The sequence below is a fragment of the Arvicanthis niloticus genome, chromosome 3 (assembly GCF_011762505.2).
Source record: "Arvicanthis niloticus isolate mArvNil1 chromosome 3, mArvNil1.pat.X, whole genome shotgun sequence".
NCBI lineage: Eukaryota > Metazoa > Chordata > Mammalia > Rodentia > Muridae > Arvicanthis > Arvicanthis niloticus.
In genome coordinates, this window is record NC_047660.1 from 40,627,414 (window position 1) to 40,645,453 (window position 18,040).

An 18,040-nucleotide genomic window follows, 5' to 3' on the forward strand; every position below is an offset into this window, starting at 1 on the left:
TGCTCTTAACTGCTTGAGCCTTGTCATTTAATTTCTATTAACATAAACCAAAATTTCCCTAGCAGTACCTTTTCACTCTTTTCTAAAATGACGGGAAGCACCCGAGGGTGACTGATATAGCCAGGAAGTCTTACCTTTACCCCTAAGGACTCTACATACCACTCTCAAGGTCACCTGCTTCCATATCAACAGTCATTGAGACCAAAGACTACTCAACCATCCCAAACTCAGTGATTAAAATCTGCAGGAAAGAAGCCAAGGTCTACATTTAGAAATGGAAACAAAACCCCTAAGCTTTCCGGGTGAACCCTATTCTAAACACCATGCAAAGCACCTTCCCAATGCTGGAATTCCAGTTGCCTGACATTCTAAGAAACAGTGATGGCACTGGACGGTTATGTGGGCTAAGACTCAAGATCCATTATGAAGAAATGGCCATGAAGACTGTGTGGCAGGAGGGGGCATTCTGAGTAGGCAGTATTTAAGAAGCACTCTAGCTCTTGGAAAGTCCACCCATTTTCCTTTTGGCTTCTCATCCTGACAGACAGGGAATGCAAATGTATGGCTAAGGGAATGAGAGATTTCAAAACTACCTTTATTCTTGGCAGATGGGCCATAAAAACATGCTCTGCTAGTCTGGTTTTTACAAGACCATTAAATATAAAATCCTATACCCCTCATCCTCACGGCCCTGTTCACAAGCAGTTGTTCTGTGTAATTCAACCTCATCTTCGTATTTATTCTGCTCCAACTGTCCTTACATGGCAAAACAATTGCTTTGGTAAGCAAAAATTACAATATTGTCATTTGGTGTGTAAGAAAGAGAAGAAATAAGTAACCAGATTCAGAATTTCCTAAAAACTACACCACAACGCAAATCAATTCACATTTATACAATAAGGGTACTCACAGTAAAGTGAAAATAAACTATAACTCCTAATATACAAATTTCAATTGTTACTCCACTCCTGCCACCTGTTAACATTTACTGTCATTCTCAACACTTTTTTTGTACTGATATTTGGGTAGGTGGGCATGCATGTGTGTATAATGTGTGTGTGCGTGCACACGCATGCTTGTGCACATGAAATATAGAATCTATGGGCCTCATTTTCTGGATTTGTAGCTGTGCACATGGAAAATACTTCAGGCAACCTTCAGCTCTAGGAGGTCCCAGGCTGGCTTTGAACTCCTAGGATCCTGAGGCAGGAGGGTTGCCTCAAGTTCAAGGATAGTTTGGACTATGTTAGCAGGTTAGCCTGCATTACATAGCAAGATCCTGAGAGAGGAGGAGAGGAAGAAGAGAGCAATCTCAAACTAGCACCATACATTCTACTTATTAAGCTCTACCTCCAGCATCAAACCTGCTCACCTTTGCACGGTTCTGGGTGTATAAATCAGGTCTTCTGCCCATTTCTCTCGCCTGTCTTTATGTGTAAAGCTGAACATCTTCTCACATGCTACATCATGTGTGTGTTGCCCGCTCCCTGTAGCATATTCAGCCCAACATTGCTTCTCTACAGATAGATTTTCTACTTTCATCATTTTACACTAATGTATTTCAGAAGGATTTAGAGCAAAGGTATTCTCCAAATAACCCAAGGCTTATCAGAAAATTCAGAACATCACAGCACTTTATTCCCTAAGCTCTGAGAGAGAAAAGAGGGGGAGAGGAAGCACCAGAGGGGGGACACCAGCCCTGGGGAGGTAGAAGCAGGGAGGACAGGAGTCCAAGGTAAACCCTGGTGATGGGACATTTGAAGCTAGTTTAAGACACTGAAAGCAGCAAAACTTGTGAAATAAACAAGGAGAGGAGACACACACACACACACACACACACACACAAACACACAGACACACCAGTGAGAGACTCTTACTCAGAACCCTGTGGAAACCGAGAAGCTTCCATTATCCGAGGCAAGGAAACAAGCAGTCCTCTGGAATGGGCACTTTGGGGCAAGTCTGGCCCATTTCTCAAAACTCCTTTGTCTGATAAATCTAATGTACTTAGGCACATTTTATAATGCTTTTAGTCATACATTAGGAAGTCCATTTGCTCCAGCAAAATCCTGACTCTCCACACTGGGAAGCAAGTGTAGCTAATGGCTAAGATGTCTATATAATGTAGCTTTAAAAATAAATGCAAAAATACTAGATATAAAAAAAAACTCTTAAAAGTTGAATAGTAAAAATATGATTTATTTATATTCACAATTTTTTAATTCTAAGACTTTAGATATTATTTACTAAAGGAATTATGATCTAACACACTCAAAACTGGGGCTGGAGAGATGGCTCCGGCATTAAGAGCACTTGCTGCTCTTGCTGAGGAGCGGGTTGGTTATCAGCACCCACATGGAGGCTCACAGTGTCTGCAACCTCATCTCCAGAGGATCCTACAGCCGCTTCCGGCCTGTGACACTGGGTGCACACACACATATTGTACATACACATGTGTACATAAAGATAACTCTTGGTGGGGGAAGGCTTAACTCTGTTGAAAATTATACACTGAGTGGACTGGAGATTCTTGTCCAGTGCTGGAGGTGTCCTGGCTTTATTGCTTCTGTAGCAAGCCTTTCTTCCCCTTAGGATCAATGACATTGAGAAAATTTAACATCTAGACCACAACCCACTATCTTGTTTCCCAAAGGAGAGAATTCCTGAACTCCACTCTAGCAAGCATCACCCTTGCCTTTTCCTTTAGTGCTCAAGAACAAGGATAGCAGCCTGCAGCTTCATGTGGGCAAAAGGACAGTGAGAACGTCCGCATGGACCACACCAACAAAATGATTAAGCCTCACATGGTGGTGTGAACCTGTAATGCCAGGTTGAGTCACTGGAAGGTGAGGCAGGAGCATCAGGAATTCAGATCAGCCTCTCCTAAGCTCCAGTGTGCTTCCACAAGCTGCTAACCAAGGGTCTGGGACCAGCTCACTGTAAGTATGAACTCTCCTAATATGTCATATCCAAGGGCTAAAAGGAAGGAGCTAAATTCCTATACTTTCTACAGCTGAAATGTTTTCCAACATAGTTCTCCTTCACTTCACCATCAGCTCTGAGGGCACAAGGAGTGCCTTGCCACACAAACATAACACCTAACAGAGCACAGACCCTATGAAGGCTGATGAAATGATGTCAAATCTGAGAACTGCCAGTAGTATATGCAGTATTACATACTGCAAAAAATTCTCATCATGGGGTAATTGTTTTGGTTTGTTAAAACTATTCTATAGTCCAGCATTCAGCCACTCCGTAAGTTTTCCTGAATGTTAACCTTCTTTCTGCTATACTATAAACTCTAAAATTAAGGGTATCTCTCCATTTTTGTTATGTTAGAAGTATCTACAGATTTAGGGCACAAAATATTAAATACACACACATTAATTTACTCTCCAAGTAGCTGAAAACTAATGGTGCGAAGGAGCCCTGGCACTCTCCTGGCCTCCGCTGCAAATTGCTTATCGACAGTTAAATCTGTGCTATTAAACTTGAGAATCCATGCTTTATTTGAGAATTTAGAAGGTAGAATCAAAATGTTGCTGCAGTTACAAATACTTCTCATAAAAACTAAATGAGGAAATTTCTGCAGCAATTTCTCAAAGTTCCCAGTAAAAACTTAAGAGAAAGGTAAATAAACCAGCCTTCATAGAAAAATTTACAACTCGCATTCAAAAGCAGCTCTTAAAAGTAAATACAACACTGAAGCTGAAAATTTTATACCCACAAAAGTTACCAGGTCTAATAAATTATTGACAGAACACTGCATCAAAAATAAGGCAATTACCCAAGATGTCATTAAAGATTTCTCCACTTCATAACTAGACAGAGCTGATCTATCTAAGAGCAACTGACATTTCATTCAGTTTCAGGATGTGTGAAATCCTTAAGGACAGAAATGATAAGATGTGATTGTCACTCTTTAGAATACTTGCAGGAAAATCATTTCTAAAGCACAGAGATGCAAAAAGGTTTAATCTTTCAAAAGATGCTGTTTAAAACTGGAGAATGTGATAAAGCACACAATGGGCACTGGCGAACAAATTCCATACAGTGATAGCAAATTGATTTATTTAGTACTGTTTCCATTCCATATCATCAGGAGGGTTGATTTCAACTTTCCTTTTACCTACATCAGACCAGTTGGTACTCAAGACTGTACCACCAGACTCCATCTGCAATTAAAAGAAAAAATAAACAAGGTTCACTCCTGTATTTATATATCAAAATTAAACATTTTTCTTAAAATGAATCAAACATACTCACCCAAATATAGGCTACTAAAAATAATTCAATATAAACTCAACATTTTTAGTTAATCTTAGGCTTTCCAGAGAGGCTAACAAGTTTGAAGACAGCTGACACAAGACCATTCTAGAGTTATTAGGTAGGCATATTATGTATACATACACTCCTATATTAAGGACCATGTATTCTGCTATTAGTAGAGGCATCATGTGGAAAGTTCACCTTCAAATGAAAAAGAAAAAAAAAATGCCTTCCCCTCCCAAATGACATAATCTTATTTTGCTGAAGACAGTAAAATCCTAGTTAAATAGGACTTTAAGGACCCACACTTAATGCTCCCTCTTTGCCAAACATATTCTAGTGTACTCTGAATTTTTATTTAATTAAGGCACATATGACAGAGTACATAAAGTCAACAACATGTGACTTGGTTATCTACTTACAATGCAGTGAATATACAACTTACCAACAACCCTAGTATGTGCATGGAGCCATATAGAGCATTAAAATGATTTGGTCAATAATGAATTGTACTTAATAATACTGATGTCGTAAGATTATAACACATAGCTGAAGAATTCTGGCTGCCTAATGATATTGTAGCCATTGATAATATTCACAATATAGCACATAACTAGTGTCTACGGGGAGGCTGGTGGAATCAAACTCATTGACCTGCTAGTCATAGAAAAGAAGAGCTCGTACACTTACAATACAGCCCATAATATGTGACAAAAAATATATATTGGTTTCAGTATTTACTAAGCTAGATTTTTTTTTTTACTGGAATTTTAGAATATACTTCTCCACTTATTAAAAAAAATGTCTACTGTAAAAGAATATTCTATGTTACACTTGCAGCAGCCTCCAAACTTGCAGCAGTTTCTAGTCATCAAAACTCTTAGTGACACGGAAGAGCCGTGTCAGGCTGTGTCAACAAAGCACAAGCCTTGCATGTGCAAACCCCAGATTCAATCCCCAGCAACACATGCAAAAGAAGTCACATCAAGTGACTAACCTACACTATACAGATTTGTATAAACACACTCGATGCTGTTACCTAATAATGAAAACATCCAACAACAGATTTCTCAGAACACAGCCAAGTGTTAAACAAGACTTAACTGCATTGTTAAAAACTTGGAAGGGAGAGACGGCTCAGTTGTTAAAGGCTAAGGTTCACACTTCTAAAGATACAGAACTTCCATGCATTTGTTGTGATAAGAATTTAGGGACACGGATCACAGCGGAGTATGTGAATTTCTGAAGCCCCCAATCTTTTAACAGGCTGCATTCTGACAAACACAGTAAGTCATTTACCCTTTTGAACTGGAACCTCAAGCTAGCCAATGCCTTCTGCAAACTCCCCTGAACCCCTCTGCATGGGTTGCTATTCTATCCCAGTTTTTAGAGCTTTACTTACCTTCCAAATATGTCAGCCCCTCTTGGTGGGCTCTGACTTCTTTTCAGATTGCATTCAGTTAGTGTGTGTACATGTATGTACGTGCATGGGCTTGGGTATGCCATGGCACACATGTAGACAACAACTAGCAGAAGTCAGCTCTTTCCCCCGACCACAGAGGGCCCAAGATTGAACTCAGATGATCAGGTTTGGCACCAAGCACCCTACCTGTTGAGTCACCTTGCCAGCCAAACTCCTTAAGACTTTTAATTACCAGGAAGGACTCCCATACGACCTATCTTCTATGCACCTACAAATGCTTTTGAAACAAGGTCTTGCTATGTAGCCCATGCTGACCGTGAACTCATGACTCTCCAGTCTCACCATCCCAAGTACTAGACTACCATTATACCCACTTACGAGTTTGCCTCTGTAAGTCTAATTCTTATTATTGACTAGAACTAAAGAAGAGAGCTCTTCAGAGGCATGAACATAAATATTGCCTGGCATCTACAGAGGGTCCAAGCACACCCCTTTCTCCACATATAATACTATCTGCAGATGCAGCAAACCTCTTACTATAAAATGGGTCATAATTTGCATGTAATTTAGGCACACCTTTCCCCTATGCTACAGATCATCTCTAGAGTACCCATAAGATCCAATGCTATGCATATATCAGGTTGCTGTCATACAGTGTTATTTGTGGAATGACAAGAAAAAGTCTGTATAATAAGTATTTGATACAAACATAACACTTTCAAATCACAAGTCAGTTGGACCCACAGCTGCAGAACCCATGCAAAGAAACCGATGCACTTTCACTGGAGCCCTAATCATGGTGGCCTGGTGCAGAGCAGGCTTCAAATAAAATGACTGAATGAAATGTGACACGTCTGTAAAATGAGCTACTCCTAAGAGGACTCTCAGTGATAAAACTCACGGAAGTGACTTTAGTTGATAATCTAGTCATATTGACTGATGACAATTTTCCCTTCCCTCTTTATAGAGAAGGTACAACACTGTGCAATTTAACATCTCCTCATGACTTTGTATGTTGGTCTCACACAGTTAGACTGAAGGACAATAAAGGGTAGTCGGTTTCGTCTTCCCACAGAGACAGAAGCAAGCTCTGCATTTGAGGTCAATGTTACCACACAGATGGCTTGCTTTATGGATATATATCACTCAGTTAACTATCAATTTTCTATATGAAAATGGATGTAGATTTTTGTATCACATCTCTGACCTGACATATGGCTATTCTCTCTAGCACACATTTTTAAAGTCAACAGTAAGGATGAGTTTCTTGCCTGGAAAGATTTGAGTAGACAGTATTTTTCCTGGTAAAGCTCATGACTATACTTTCAAGAAAAATCATTGCTGGGCAGACTGGCAGACAGGAGCTTGGGAGATGGAGGCAGGAGGACCAAGAGCCCCAGGCCATCCATGTTACACGGCAAATTCAAAGGCAGCCTAGCCTCAACTACAGAAAAGTTAGGTTCCCAGCACCCACACAACAGCTAACAACTGCCTGAAATTCCCTCTTCTGACCTCCAAGCGCACGAACATATATACATACATACACGCATGCATGCATGCAAAACAAGCATACAGATACATTTTTTAAAGTGTAAATAAACAATTTACACAGTTTTACTGTGTAAACTATAGGTGAGCTATCAATAAAGCCTCAGAACTGGAGGCCTGATTCTGGTGATATTTAGGCTACACTAGCGAAATGTTCTTAATCAACTGAGAGATTAAGCCACTGAATTCTAGACAGACATTTTCCACTAGCCCAACACCTCTCTGGAAATTTCCCTTCCATGTTCTTCATTTAAAGGAAACCTGTGTGAGTGATTCTGGAGGATAAAACAGTGGGAGCTCGTTGAGCTGCTGTGACGAACTGAACTCAACAGGAAATCCCCACCCAATGCCCCAGTCTTAGTATGTCGCAGCCATCCAATCCTAACGCACGCACATGACTCAGAATAAGACACTTGTTTCTCATCTCATTTCTCCAACCACTACTCTAAGTCTGGAAGAACAAGAAGAAGTCAATGCTCTGCCAAAGTCTACCAAACTCACTCCCAGCTCACACTCCCAGCTATCCAGCTCATGCAGCTTGGCCTCAAACTCACTATTCTTACTTTAAATGTCTAAAATTCACTCTCATCATTAAAAAAAATATTTAAAATATTTGAAAACTTCATATTCTTACAAATGACTTGTTCATGGCACGTTTCACTTCATCAGAACCGTCTGAATAGATCTGCTGAAATAACTTGTTTAAAGCTGCATCACCCTCCAGTTTCTCATTCTTTTCTTCTTCTTTGATTTCACCAACCAATTTATCCCAGTTCCTGGTATAATGAGATGAGGATGGATACATGTTCTTTACATCTACAAAGTGAAAAGACAGAGGTAATTAATCAGCTGCTTGATTATGTCAAGAAATATGCAAATGCCATGATCACAATATCCAGAACATCTTAGCAAGTAGTTTAGGTCACTGAATTTCAACTTTGCATTAAGTGTCTCTCTGCTATACACATCAATAACATTTCAAAAACTGAGTAAGTTATCATACTGCAAGATCTAGGATTTCCTCTAAGCAAAATAACTCCAAGTGTACACTTTTGATATAATATACAAAGCTAGACTTAAAAAAACTCTGGATGCTAATCACAGGGGAAGCTGGGTTAAGCAGACAAAACTTATATGGAAAGAAAAGTTACTCGTGAAGCTGAAGCAAGAGTATTGTAATGAGATACCAGGATGAACTACATGGTTACGGTTAAGGTCAGATTGTACTCAACCAGAACTGTCAAGAAAAAAACAGTTAACAGAAGAGAAAGAAAAATAGATGGAAAAGAGAGGAAAATTCAAGTTAAAAGCGGCTGGAGAGATGGGCAAAAGCCACACAACATGAGTTCAATTCCCAGAACCTATGAAAAGTCAGGAGAGAATGGAGTCTACCGTGCTGTCCTCTGACCTCCAGCATACAATGTTTTAGAAAAGAAGTGAAGGCTTGAAAAGGGCAACGTAGGGCCAGAAAACATGGCTCACTGGTTAAGAGGACTTGTTCTTGCACAGAATCTGGGTTCTGCTTCCAGCACCTACAGGGTGGCTCACAACCATTCAAAACTCTGGTTTCAAAGCCCACTTCTGTGCTCCAGGATACCAGGCACACATATGGTATGCAGGCATACCTGCAAGCAAAACTCTCACATACATCAAATAAGTAAATGTTTTTAAAGGGCAGCACAAACAATTATAAAAATACCAGAGTGTGCGCACGCACGCAGACACACATACACACAGACAGACACACACACACACACACACACACACACACACACACACACACGTTAGATTACTTCAGTAGAAAATATCAGAGAGATGGCTCAGTGTTTGAGAGCACTGGCTACTTCCAGAGGACCCAGGTCCAATTCCCAGCACTCAAATGGTAGCTCACAATTGTCTGTTAACTCCAGTTCCAGGGGATCCAACACAGACATAAATGCAACCAAAACAGCAATGCACATAAAAATTTCAAAAGGAAAAAAAAAAAAAAAAGAAAAAAAAAAAAAAAAAAAAGCATTAAGTGACTCCCGACTGCTGAAAACCAATCCACTTACTTTCCCACAGTTTCTGAAAATAACACATAAACTTATCTACATAAAAACAACACAATTTTTGTATTTACATATAGAAACTACAGGCCCAGCAGCTCAAGGGATGCTGTAAGACTAAGGAAATAAAGATCTTGGCACTCAAATAATTGTTAAACAGACAGGCAAACTACATGACCCAGTACAGTCGGTCTAAGAGCAGCTGCTGAAGATCTAATGGAACTACAGCAGCAGCCAGAAATGTGATCCGTATACACAGCCAACAGTTCTACTGTTAGTAAAAGGAAATGAAACATTTTAATTTCTTTTTAAGAAGTACATTTATTAGGGACTGGAGAGATGTCAACAGTTAAGAGCACCTGCTGCAAAGGACCTGGGTTCAGTTCCCAGCACCCACATGGAAGCTCACAGTTGTCCTAACTCCAGTACACTCTTCTGACCTCCACATGCACCAGGCATACACGCAAACATGCAGGCAAAACATATACACAGGGGAAAAAAAAAGAGCTGGGTATGTGATGGTGTACACCTTTAATCGCAGCACTCAGAAAGCAGAGGCAGTCAAGTTTCTGAGTTGAAGACCAGTGTGGTCTACAGAGTGAGTTCTAGAACAGCCAGGACTACACAGACAAAACCAAACAAACACCCAACAAAATATAATAAAAATTTAAATTACATGTATGTATTTACTGGGGAGGGTTCTCAGTATCAAACCTATGATGTCATTAGCAACAAGCACCTTTACCTTCTGAGACATCTCACCAAGCCCTTAATGTATTTAAACCTAACATAGCAAGAAAGAATATTATTTCAGCATCAAGTCTCCAAGAAAATACTAAAACACATGATCCTTTTTTTATATATACATCTTAAAATTTGGGTATGCATTTCACATCTTAATACAGACTACTTCAAGTGGTAAATAGCCAGCAGCTACTAGAAGGGACAGTATAGTTTACAGTGCTTTAAAAAGGAAGGAAGGAAGGAAGGAAGGAAGGAAGGAAGGAAAGAAGGAAGGAAGGAAAGAAGGAAGGAAGGAAGGAAGGAAGGAAGGAAGGAAGGAAGGAAGGAAGGAAGGAAGGAGAGGGAGGGAGGGAGGGAGGCTGATTCCAGGTTTCCTTGTCACAATGGAAGGCAGTGACACTAATCTAAATGTTCCTTCTCCAATACTGCCTTTCTACATCCCTTTTCTAAAAATAGTTGAGAAACTACTAAACATTCTTTTTTCCTGTGCCTTTTTACCTATAAATAAACCAACTTTTTCTTTATCCATTCTTCATCAAAATAAATCCCAGGAAGACCTGGTACAGTTTCATCCAGAGTATACATATTGCTTTAAACATCTTAAATGCCACTTCCCTCTACTGGAAACATGATCTCTGTACATTTTACTGGTAGCCAAGGAAAACAAAAAAACCATAAGACATTGTTAAGGAGTTGGAAACATGGATTTAATTAATTCTAATACTGACTCCCAGGAAGAATGGGAATGAAGTTTTAATCTCTATTCTACAGATAAGAAAGCTGGCCTAGATAGGTTAAGTGACTTGCCCTTATCTACAGTTTCCAGCTTGCAATACACAGGATCTGACAAGCATATTAATTCTTCCAGAAACACAACAGAACAGGAGAGAGTGCATCTTGAATTTCTAAAAGATTCAGTTTTGAAAAACTGCACACACACAGGCACACACACCCTCGATATTTAATCTCAGAACTAGTTGAGTAACTAGAGTTGGTAGGTAAACTACTGAGAGCAATCTACGTCTCTGCTCACTCACTCTATCACACAACTGTGACTGCAGGTCATCTCCACTGATGGAGAATGAGTCCCATAGGACACAGCAACAGTTACCAGAACCACACCCACTCTGCCCTGAATTTTAGTACTCCCCCAAATCCACTAGGTGATCTGAACAGGTAAGATAACTGGGCTGCCTAGTATTGTATGAACACTGTATTATACAGCTGTTCACTATATAAACCTCAGCCCCAAACCTCTGAGAGTCAGTCTCAAAAGATGGTCATAAAACATTTACCCTCTGAAGTATCAAGTAGAAATCATCTTTGCAGTCTCTCCTGGTTTTGCTAACTTTGCTACAAATTATTTAAAATTCTATCACTAAGTAAAGAAACACTTATATTTTTGCAACTTTTATACATACATGAAATTAATTCTGCCACACACACAGGACCTGTTAATAACTTTCTAAATATTGTCACAAGCACATGTGTTTTCTACTATATAATAAGGGGTAAAAATCTGAAAGTAGCCGAGACACAATGTTAGCCTATTTCAGCCATCATATCAGAGTATTAAACAACAAAAAGAAATGTCTCCCTATTCAGTAATGAGGCAATTACACTAAGATACAATCTTGGGTTGCAGTTCTAAGAAGGTCCTGCAGGTTAATTATCCCACTAGTAAAGAGATGCTTATCTGCTGATTACATAAGCGTAGAATGGGCTTCAACACACAAAGGGCTGTATGACCAACTCCAGTTGTCCCTCTTCCAGACACTCATTTACCCATCTGTGTCCATCTCTACATTAGTAAGAAAGGGTCCAAATGCTCTACTCTGTCAAGTCCTGAAATTCTAGAAAATCGGAGATGAGAAATCAGTTGGAAACTCAGAGAGGAATAAAGAAGGAACATGGAACAAGTTTACATCAGCGATGCAAACTGCCTCACCATGGGAGAGAGCTGTACACCAGAGAGCACAGACATCCGATGACTTGAGTCATAAACTGACACAATGGACAGTCCCAACTCTTCTGGGCCTGGCCGCTGTGTCTCTGTGTTTAAATGTCGGATATCAGGATGACTTTATTATACTCAAGTATCTTTTCTTCATAAATAATGAAGGAGGGAGAGTGCTCATTACTATTTGTGTCCTTCCCCCAGGCCTGAGAAGGCCTGCAAAGTCATTTACCACAATAGACCAAGCAACAGTAGGACTTAGGAGATACAGTGCATTACCAGCCTTGGCCCTTGGAGTCTGCTACCTGAGCTAAGAAGAATAGACTGCCTGCTGAGAAGAATGGACTGCCTGCCAAGCTAGCCTTGACACCTTCCAGACTGCTATCTCCTTGCCCAGCCTCTGGGCTGAACAGAGAAGAGACTCTGGGGGATGGGGCTTCCCCCTTTATATGTGAAAACAAATTACTAAACTTTGAGCCTTGATCAGAGAACTTTGTCTTGGCTTCATCTCTTCCCGCCCTTTCCCATCCTCAGCCTCTTACAGGTGAACCCTGTTCAATTGTTACTGCTGGCGACAACAACTATTTATTTCAACCACACTATGAACGTGAACTTCAGGCCAGAATACAAACCTGCTGTGAACTGTTTCGGTGTGGGCTCATCTCCTTGTCCCTCTAACTTCTCCCATCTCACCGCCTCTGTTTTTTTCATTTTAATTTCAATCTGAAGGAAACAGCAAATAAAGTTCATTACTCAACCTAAGATACATAAAACCATAAAAATGCAATTTTCATAACTAATCAAAGTTTTATAAGAATTAAGTGTCTTTGACAGTTTGCCTAAATACACAAAGTTAAATCTGAAGAATTATGAAACAATTTGTTTCTACTCCTACATTTTTACCCTTCAAAAACAATACACATACCATATAAGCTACAGTTAACAGCCTTGAAATTCAGGCCAGTGAGAGGGACCAGTGGGTAGAGGTGCTGTGGCTAAGCCTTACAATCCATGGACACCACATGGAGGACGAGAGAACGGACTTCCAAGGTTGTCTTCTGACTCCCATAAGCATGTGTGTACATGTGCTTGCTCTTTCCAAATATATATATATATACACACACACACATGTATTCACACATATACACATATATACATACATATACACACACACATACATACATACATACATACATATATGGAAGGGTCTTGAAAGCTAAATGCTTTATTTTTCTTCTATAAAAGTGTTCTTAAACAGGAACGCCTCTGCCAATCAAGACTCATTTGACAATAGCAATAGACAGTGATCTTTGACACAAAGCTGGCAAATTGAAGGGGGAATACAGACACCCAGTGAGGAGAGACTAGGGAATCCTAAGAACCCTGCATAGATTCCTACAGAGCAAATGTCAGCAGTGCCAGAGACACCTGTTCTCGGCCGTACACACACGTGTGAATATCACCTGCTCCAGGAGCTTACCCCACTATGTAACAACAGTGCTGCATAAAAACTAATGCTGACAACTGTATAATCAATCACCCATCAAACACATCATTTCAAGTTGAGATTCCATTAATTGAAATGCTTGGAACAAGAAATATTTCAGATTTTAGATTTATTTTTTAAAGGATTTTTTTTGTTTTTAAAGGTCTTAAGTTTAGAGCAAAAGCTAAAAAATTCATTTATGTTTTAGATAATAATTAGACACCCAGCTTGCAGATCATTTTATACAATATACAATAGCTTTAAGGTGTATGCATTTAAAATTTTTATTTGTATTCTTTAAGTGTATGAGAGCGGGTGTGTGTGTGTGTGTGTGTGTGTGTATGTGTGGTGCCCACAGAGGATAGACAAGGGAGCCTCATACCCTGGGATTGCAGTTACAAGCATTGTGAGCAGCTGGGTAGGAGTGCTGGGGACCAAACCCAGGCACAGAGGTTAAGAGCACTGGTTGTTCTTTTCTCTGATCAAGACTGGACCCTGTAATTCACCCCCTTATGCCTGACACACTAACTGCTGTGACTCTTCCTGGGGAGACAAACAAACATCTACTGACCTCAAACAGGGCACTAGGCCAAAGGATTGCAAATAAGTCTAGCTTGGTGAACTAACAACTCCCATCGAGTTCATGGGCATACACGCATCTGCAGAACATCACATACTAGCACTCACATCTACTGAAAGCCACTGTACCTCAGCACTTGTGCAGTTTGAACAAGAGGCCGTTATCTCTTAGCACAAGCTGACCTAACTTGAAATTACACTTAATCCATTCACTAGGACAGTAGCATGCATGCCCTAAACCACTTAAGGCAACTTCTTACAAGTTCAAAAGATGGGGAGAACTGTGAATTCCTTTTTATTCTTAATTTTCAATTTATAAGTACGCTTAAAATTAAATTTAAGTCTTGAGGACTCTGGTAGATACTTCTAGGATTACCTCCCCAGTTTTAGAAATGTTTTCATTGTAACCATTAATAAATAAACTTACTTTTATTTAAGTTAAACTTCCTAAAAAGTTTGAGAAGAAAGATGTCTCAGTGGCCAAGTGCTTGCCCCACAGGGCTAAGGACCTACGTTCAGATCCTCAGCGCCCATGAACAAAGCTGGTCACAGAAGCATGTGCTTGTAACCCCAGAGCTAAGAAGGTGGAAATGGGGGTGGGGGTGGGGTGTGCACAAGGGAATTCCTGAGCCTTGTGGGCCAACTAATGTGGGGAGCCAACAGAAGGCAGCAATCATTCTTGCAGCCATTTTGAGCCTTATACCCTGATAAGAGATTTGATTACAATAGCCTGCAACAGCAGAGCACACTCTGATAACATCTTGCTTTAGATACCCAGGATCTTCCCTTGGGTGTGTGATTTAGACTTAAGGGTGTGACTTAGAGATCAGATTTAGAGACAAGGCCTAAGGGCATGACTTAAAGGCGTGAGTTAAGGGCGTGGCTTAGAAGTGAGACATAAAAGGAGAGAGGCAGAAGAAAGCAACAGATTATTAGGCACTCAGGAGTACAACTTGGAACTAGGAATTAGGTTAGACAGTACAACTTGGAGTAGGAATTAGGCATTGAGGAAGAAGACACTTGGACTAGAGAACTCAGAAGAATTATTAAGTATTAGGCACTTGGCACTTGGAGGAAGAACTTGAAATTAGACATAAGGCACTTAGCACTTGGAAGAAGTAACTTAGAACTTGGAGGGACTAGGAACTAGGAACTCAAGACTTGGGACTTGGACTAGGAAGAGAGACTGAAGAATAAACGGGATTGAATCACACTCTGTCTGGTCTCCATTCTTTGAGTCTGTCCTCACTCTCTCTTGCTGAACTCTGACCCACAGACAGGAGCAGCTTGGGGCAGTGCAGGCTCTAACAATTTAGACCCCAAGGCTTTTGGCAGTGCGGGTTCCAACACTGACAGAGCAGTGCCTCTCCTTTTCACTTCTCCACCTTTCCTATACTCTGCATGTATTTCTTTATAGCCTGAATAAAAATCTGAATTATGAAGGCAAGTAGCAATGATCAGGCACTATGTGCTTAGCGCTTTACATATGCCAGCTTACTTAACAGAACCATGTAAGATTGCTGTCTACATTTCATTTATTTGCATGTGTGGGTGTACCTGTGTGTGTGTACATGCCTGTGCAAAGACACCAGGTGTCTTCCTCTTTCATTCTCTACCTTCTACCATGAGATGGGGTCCTCCACTGAACACAGAGTCCAGCATTTTAGCTAGTCTGACAAGCCACCTTGCTCTAAGGATCCCTAGGTTCATCTCCTGTATGCTGAGGACCATGAGCAGCAACCACACCCACTGATTTTATGTAGGTTCTAGAGATCTGAGTCCTCAGTGTAGCAGGCGCTTTACCCACTGACTCCCATCTTGCTAGCACTGCTCTATGTAACACTGCCTCCCTCTGCTGTTTGAAAAAGGAAACGATCAAAGATTTCACCATTTCCCTAAAGAAACATAATTACAAAAAATTCTCAATTAGTTTTTGTAAAACACAGCAGTTTATGGTTACATATACAAAATATGTTAATCCCAGGGTCGGAGCACAGCTTTGTCCCTCTGTAGGTCTCTCAACCCTGTATCTGGCTGTGCAACTGAATCCGGGAACCACAAAAGCTTTTGGCAACAGTAATGCACAACCACCACAAGTTAACTCAACACCAAATGTGTAATGAGCCCACAGCCCGTGGGCAGCCCTGGCCAATACTGCACTGTACCGCATCACTGCAGCCTTGGCCCTGAACACACAACATGCGTACTCTGCCCTGTGCATGCTCTCACACATGCTGACATGCTGTAACATTAACTGAAATCTGCCTGAAACACCTTAGCTGAGACTCTAGACTAGTAGTGTATGTTATAAACGGCAGTCATTTTGCTACAAACAAATTTTGTGATCTTAAAAAAACAAAACCAAAAACATGGCTTAGTTACAGAAAACAAAGACTTTACTATATTCCTCCTGCCATACCTCAGCATAGAAGTATCAAACTATTCTATCCTGAGATTTTATTGGTAAGTTACCTTTTGAGTTGCCAACTTGAATTTCATAAAAATAAATAAAGCATTCGATGAATTCTGGCTTGGTATTAGGGCAGAATTTCTAACACTTTCTGAAATGGCCCTAAAAGTACTTGTCATTTTCTACTACGTATGTGAAGAAACAGCATTCTAAGAACTGATGGTTACAAAAACAAAGGTCAAAACTACTCTTTAAAAAAAAAAAAAAAAACTAAGATGTTGTATGCAGCAAGTAATAACCAAGTTTAGTTCTTCATGAAAAAAAAAAAAACAAAGAACACCTACTTTAACTATTTTTAGTAAATAAATGAATGTTTGAATTAATAATAAGTGAATGTTTGACTTCTATATCTATATATGCCCAGGGCCATATTAATTTCTCAACCAAAATGGCTTTAAAAGCCCTGCTTTTGACACAACCTTAGAATTTTAAGTTCCATTCAATAAAAGCAAAACCGAAGAAACATTACTCTTAGCTAGCAGTCAAAATTCAAATATGTATCCTGGGCCAGCACAAACAACTAATAGAGATCCACCTGCCTGGGGGTTGGAACAGCTGTGTGCCACATGATCAATTATTTACCATGGTGTAAACTTTGAGAAACCATTTAAACCCATGAGACTGTTTTCTTCCGTGAGCCTTTAATCCCAAGACTCAGGTGTCAGAGGCAGGCTGAGCTCTGTGAATTTGAGACCAGCCTGGGGTATGGAGGAAGTTCTGGGACAGTCAGTTCTACACAGAGAAATCCTGTCTCAAAAACAAACAAAAAAACCAACCAAACAAAAAACAACAACAAAAAGCAAATGAGCTGGGCAGTGGTGGCACACACCTTTAATCCCAGCACTTGGGAGGCGGAAGCAGGCGGATTTCTGAGTTCGAGGCCAGCCTGGTCTACAGAAGTGAGTTCCAGGACAGAGGCCAGCCTGGTCTACAGAAGTGAGTTCCAGGAAAGCCAGGGCTACACAGAGAAACCCTGTCTCGAAAACCAAACCAAACCAAACCAAACAAAAACAACAACAACAACAACAACAACAACAACAAAAAACCCAAAAAACAAAACAAACACATATAAAAGCCAAAACCAAACACTCTATCAACTCCAATTCAAATTCTTCCACAAGTGTCACTGAACACTATGTATGTGGGGGAACTACTAAATTTTGCAGATAAAAATAGTGGAAGTATATTTATGCTAAAAAATTAGTCAATTGCCTGGTGTGATGCCACATGCCTTTAATCCCAGTACTCAGGAGGCAGAGGCAGGTGAATCTCTATGAGTTAGAGGCCATCCTGGTCTACAGAATGAGTCCAGGACAGCTAGGGTTTGTTACACAAGAGAATCCCTGTCTCAAAAAACCTAAAATTTAAAAGAAAAAAAAAATTCATTACCTGAAATACAAACTGCACTAATGTGTCAAACATTATGTGAAATACAAATTCTTAAGTCATTCATCATCTCTTCACAGAAATCAATTCTTATTAAATTACTTGCAGTAGGAATCTCTTGGGCTGGGAA

The 18,040-nt window shown here is 40.1% G+C and overlaps 1 protein-coding gene across 1 annotated transcript in view; it reads right to left on the reverse strand.

Moving 5' to 3' along the window:
- Window positions 1-4,049: 4,049 nt before the first annotated feature.
- Sugt1 (SGT1 assembly cochaperone of MIS12 kinetochore complex) overlaps window positions 4,050-18,040 on the reverse strand; it is a 34,265-nt gene continuing 20,274 nt past the window's right edge. The window contains exons 11-13 of the mRNA XM_034497517.2: window positions 12,622-12,712; window positions 7,875-8,056; window positions 4,050-4,175 (exon numbers count right to left, since the gene is read on the reverse strand). Coding sequence (XP_034353408.1) covers window positions 4,074-4,175; window positions 7,875-8,056; window positions 12,622-12,712 — 375 coding nt within the window. The 3' untranslated portion in view covers window positions 4,050-4,073. The remainder of the gene's footprint in view (window positions 4,176-7,874; window positions 8,057-12,621; window positions 12,713-18,040) is intronic.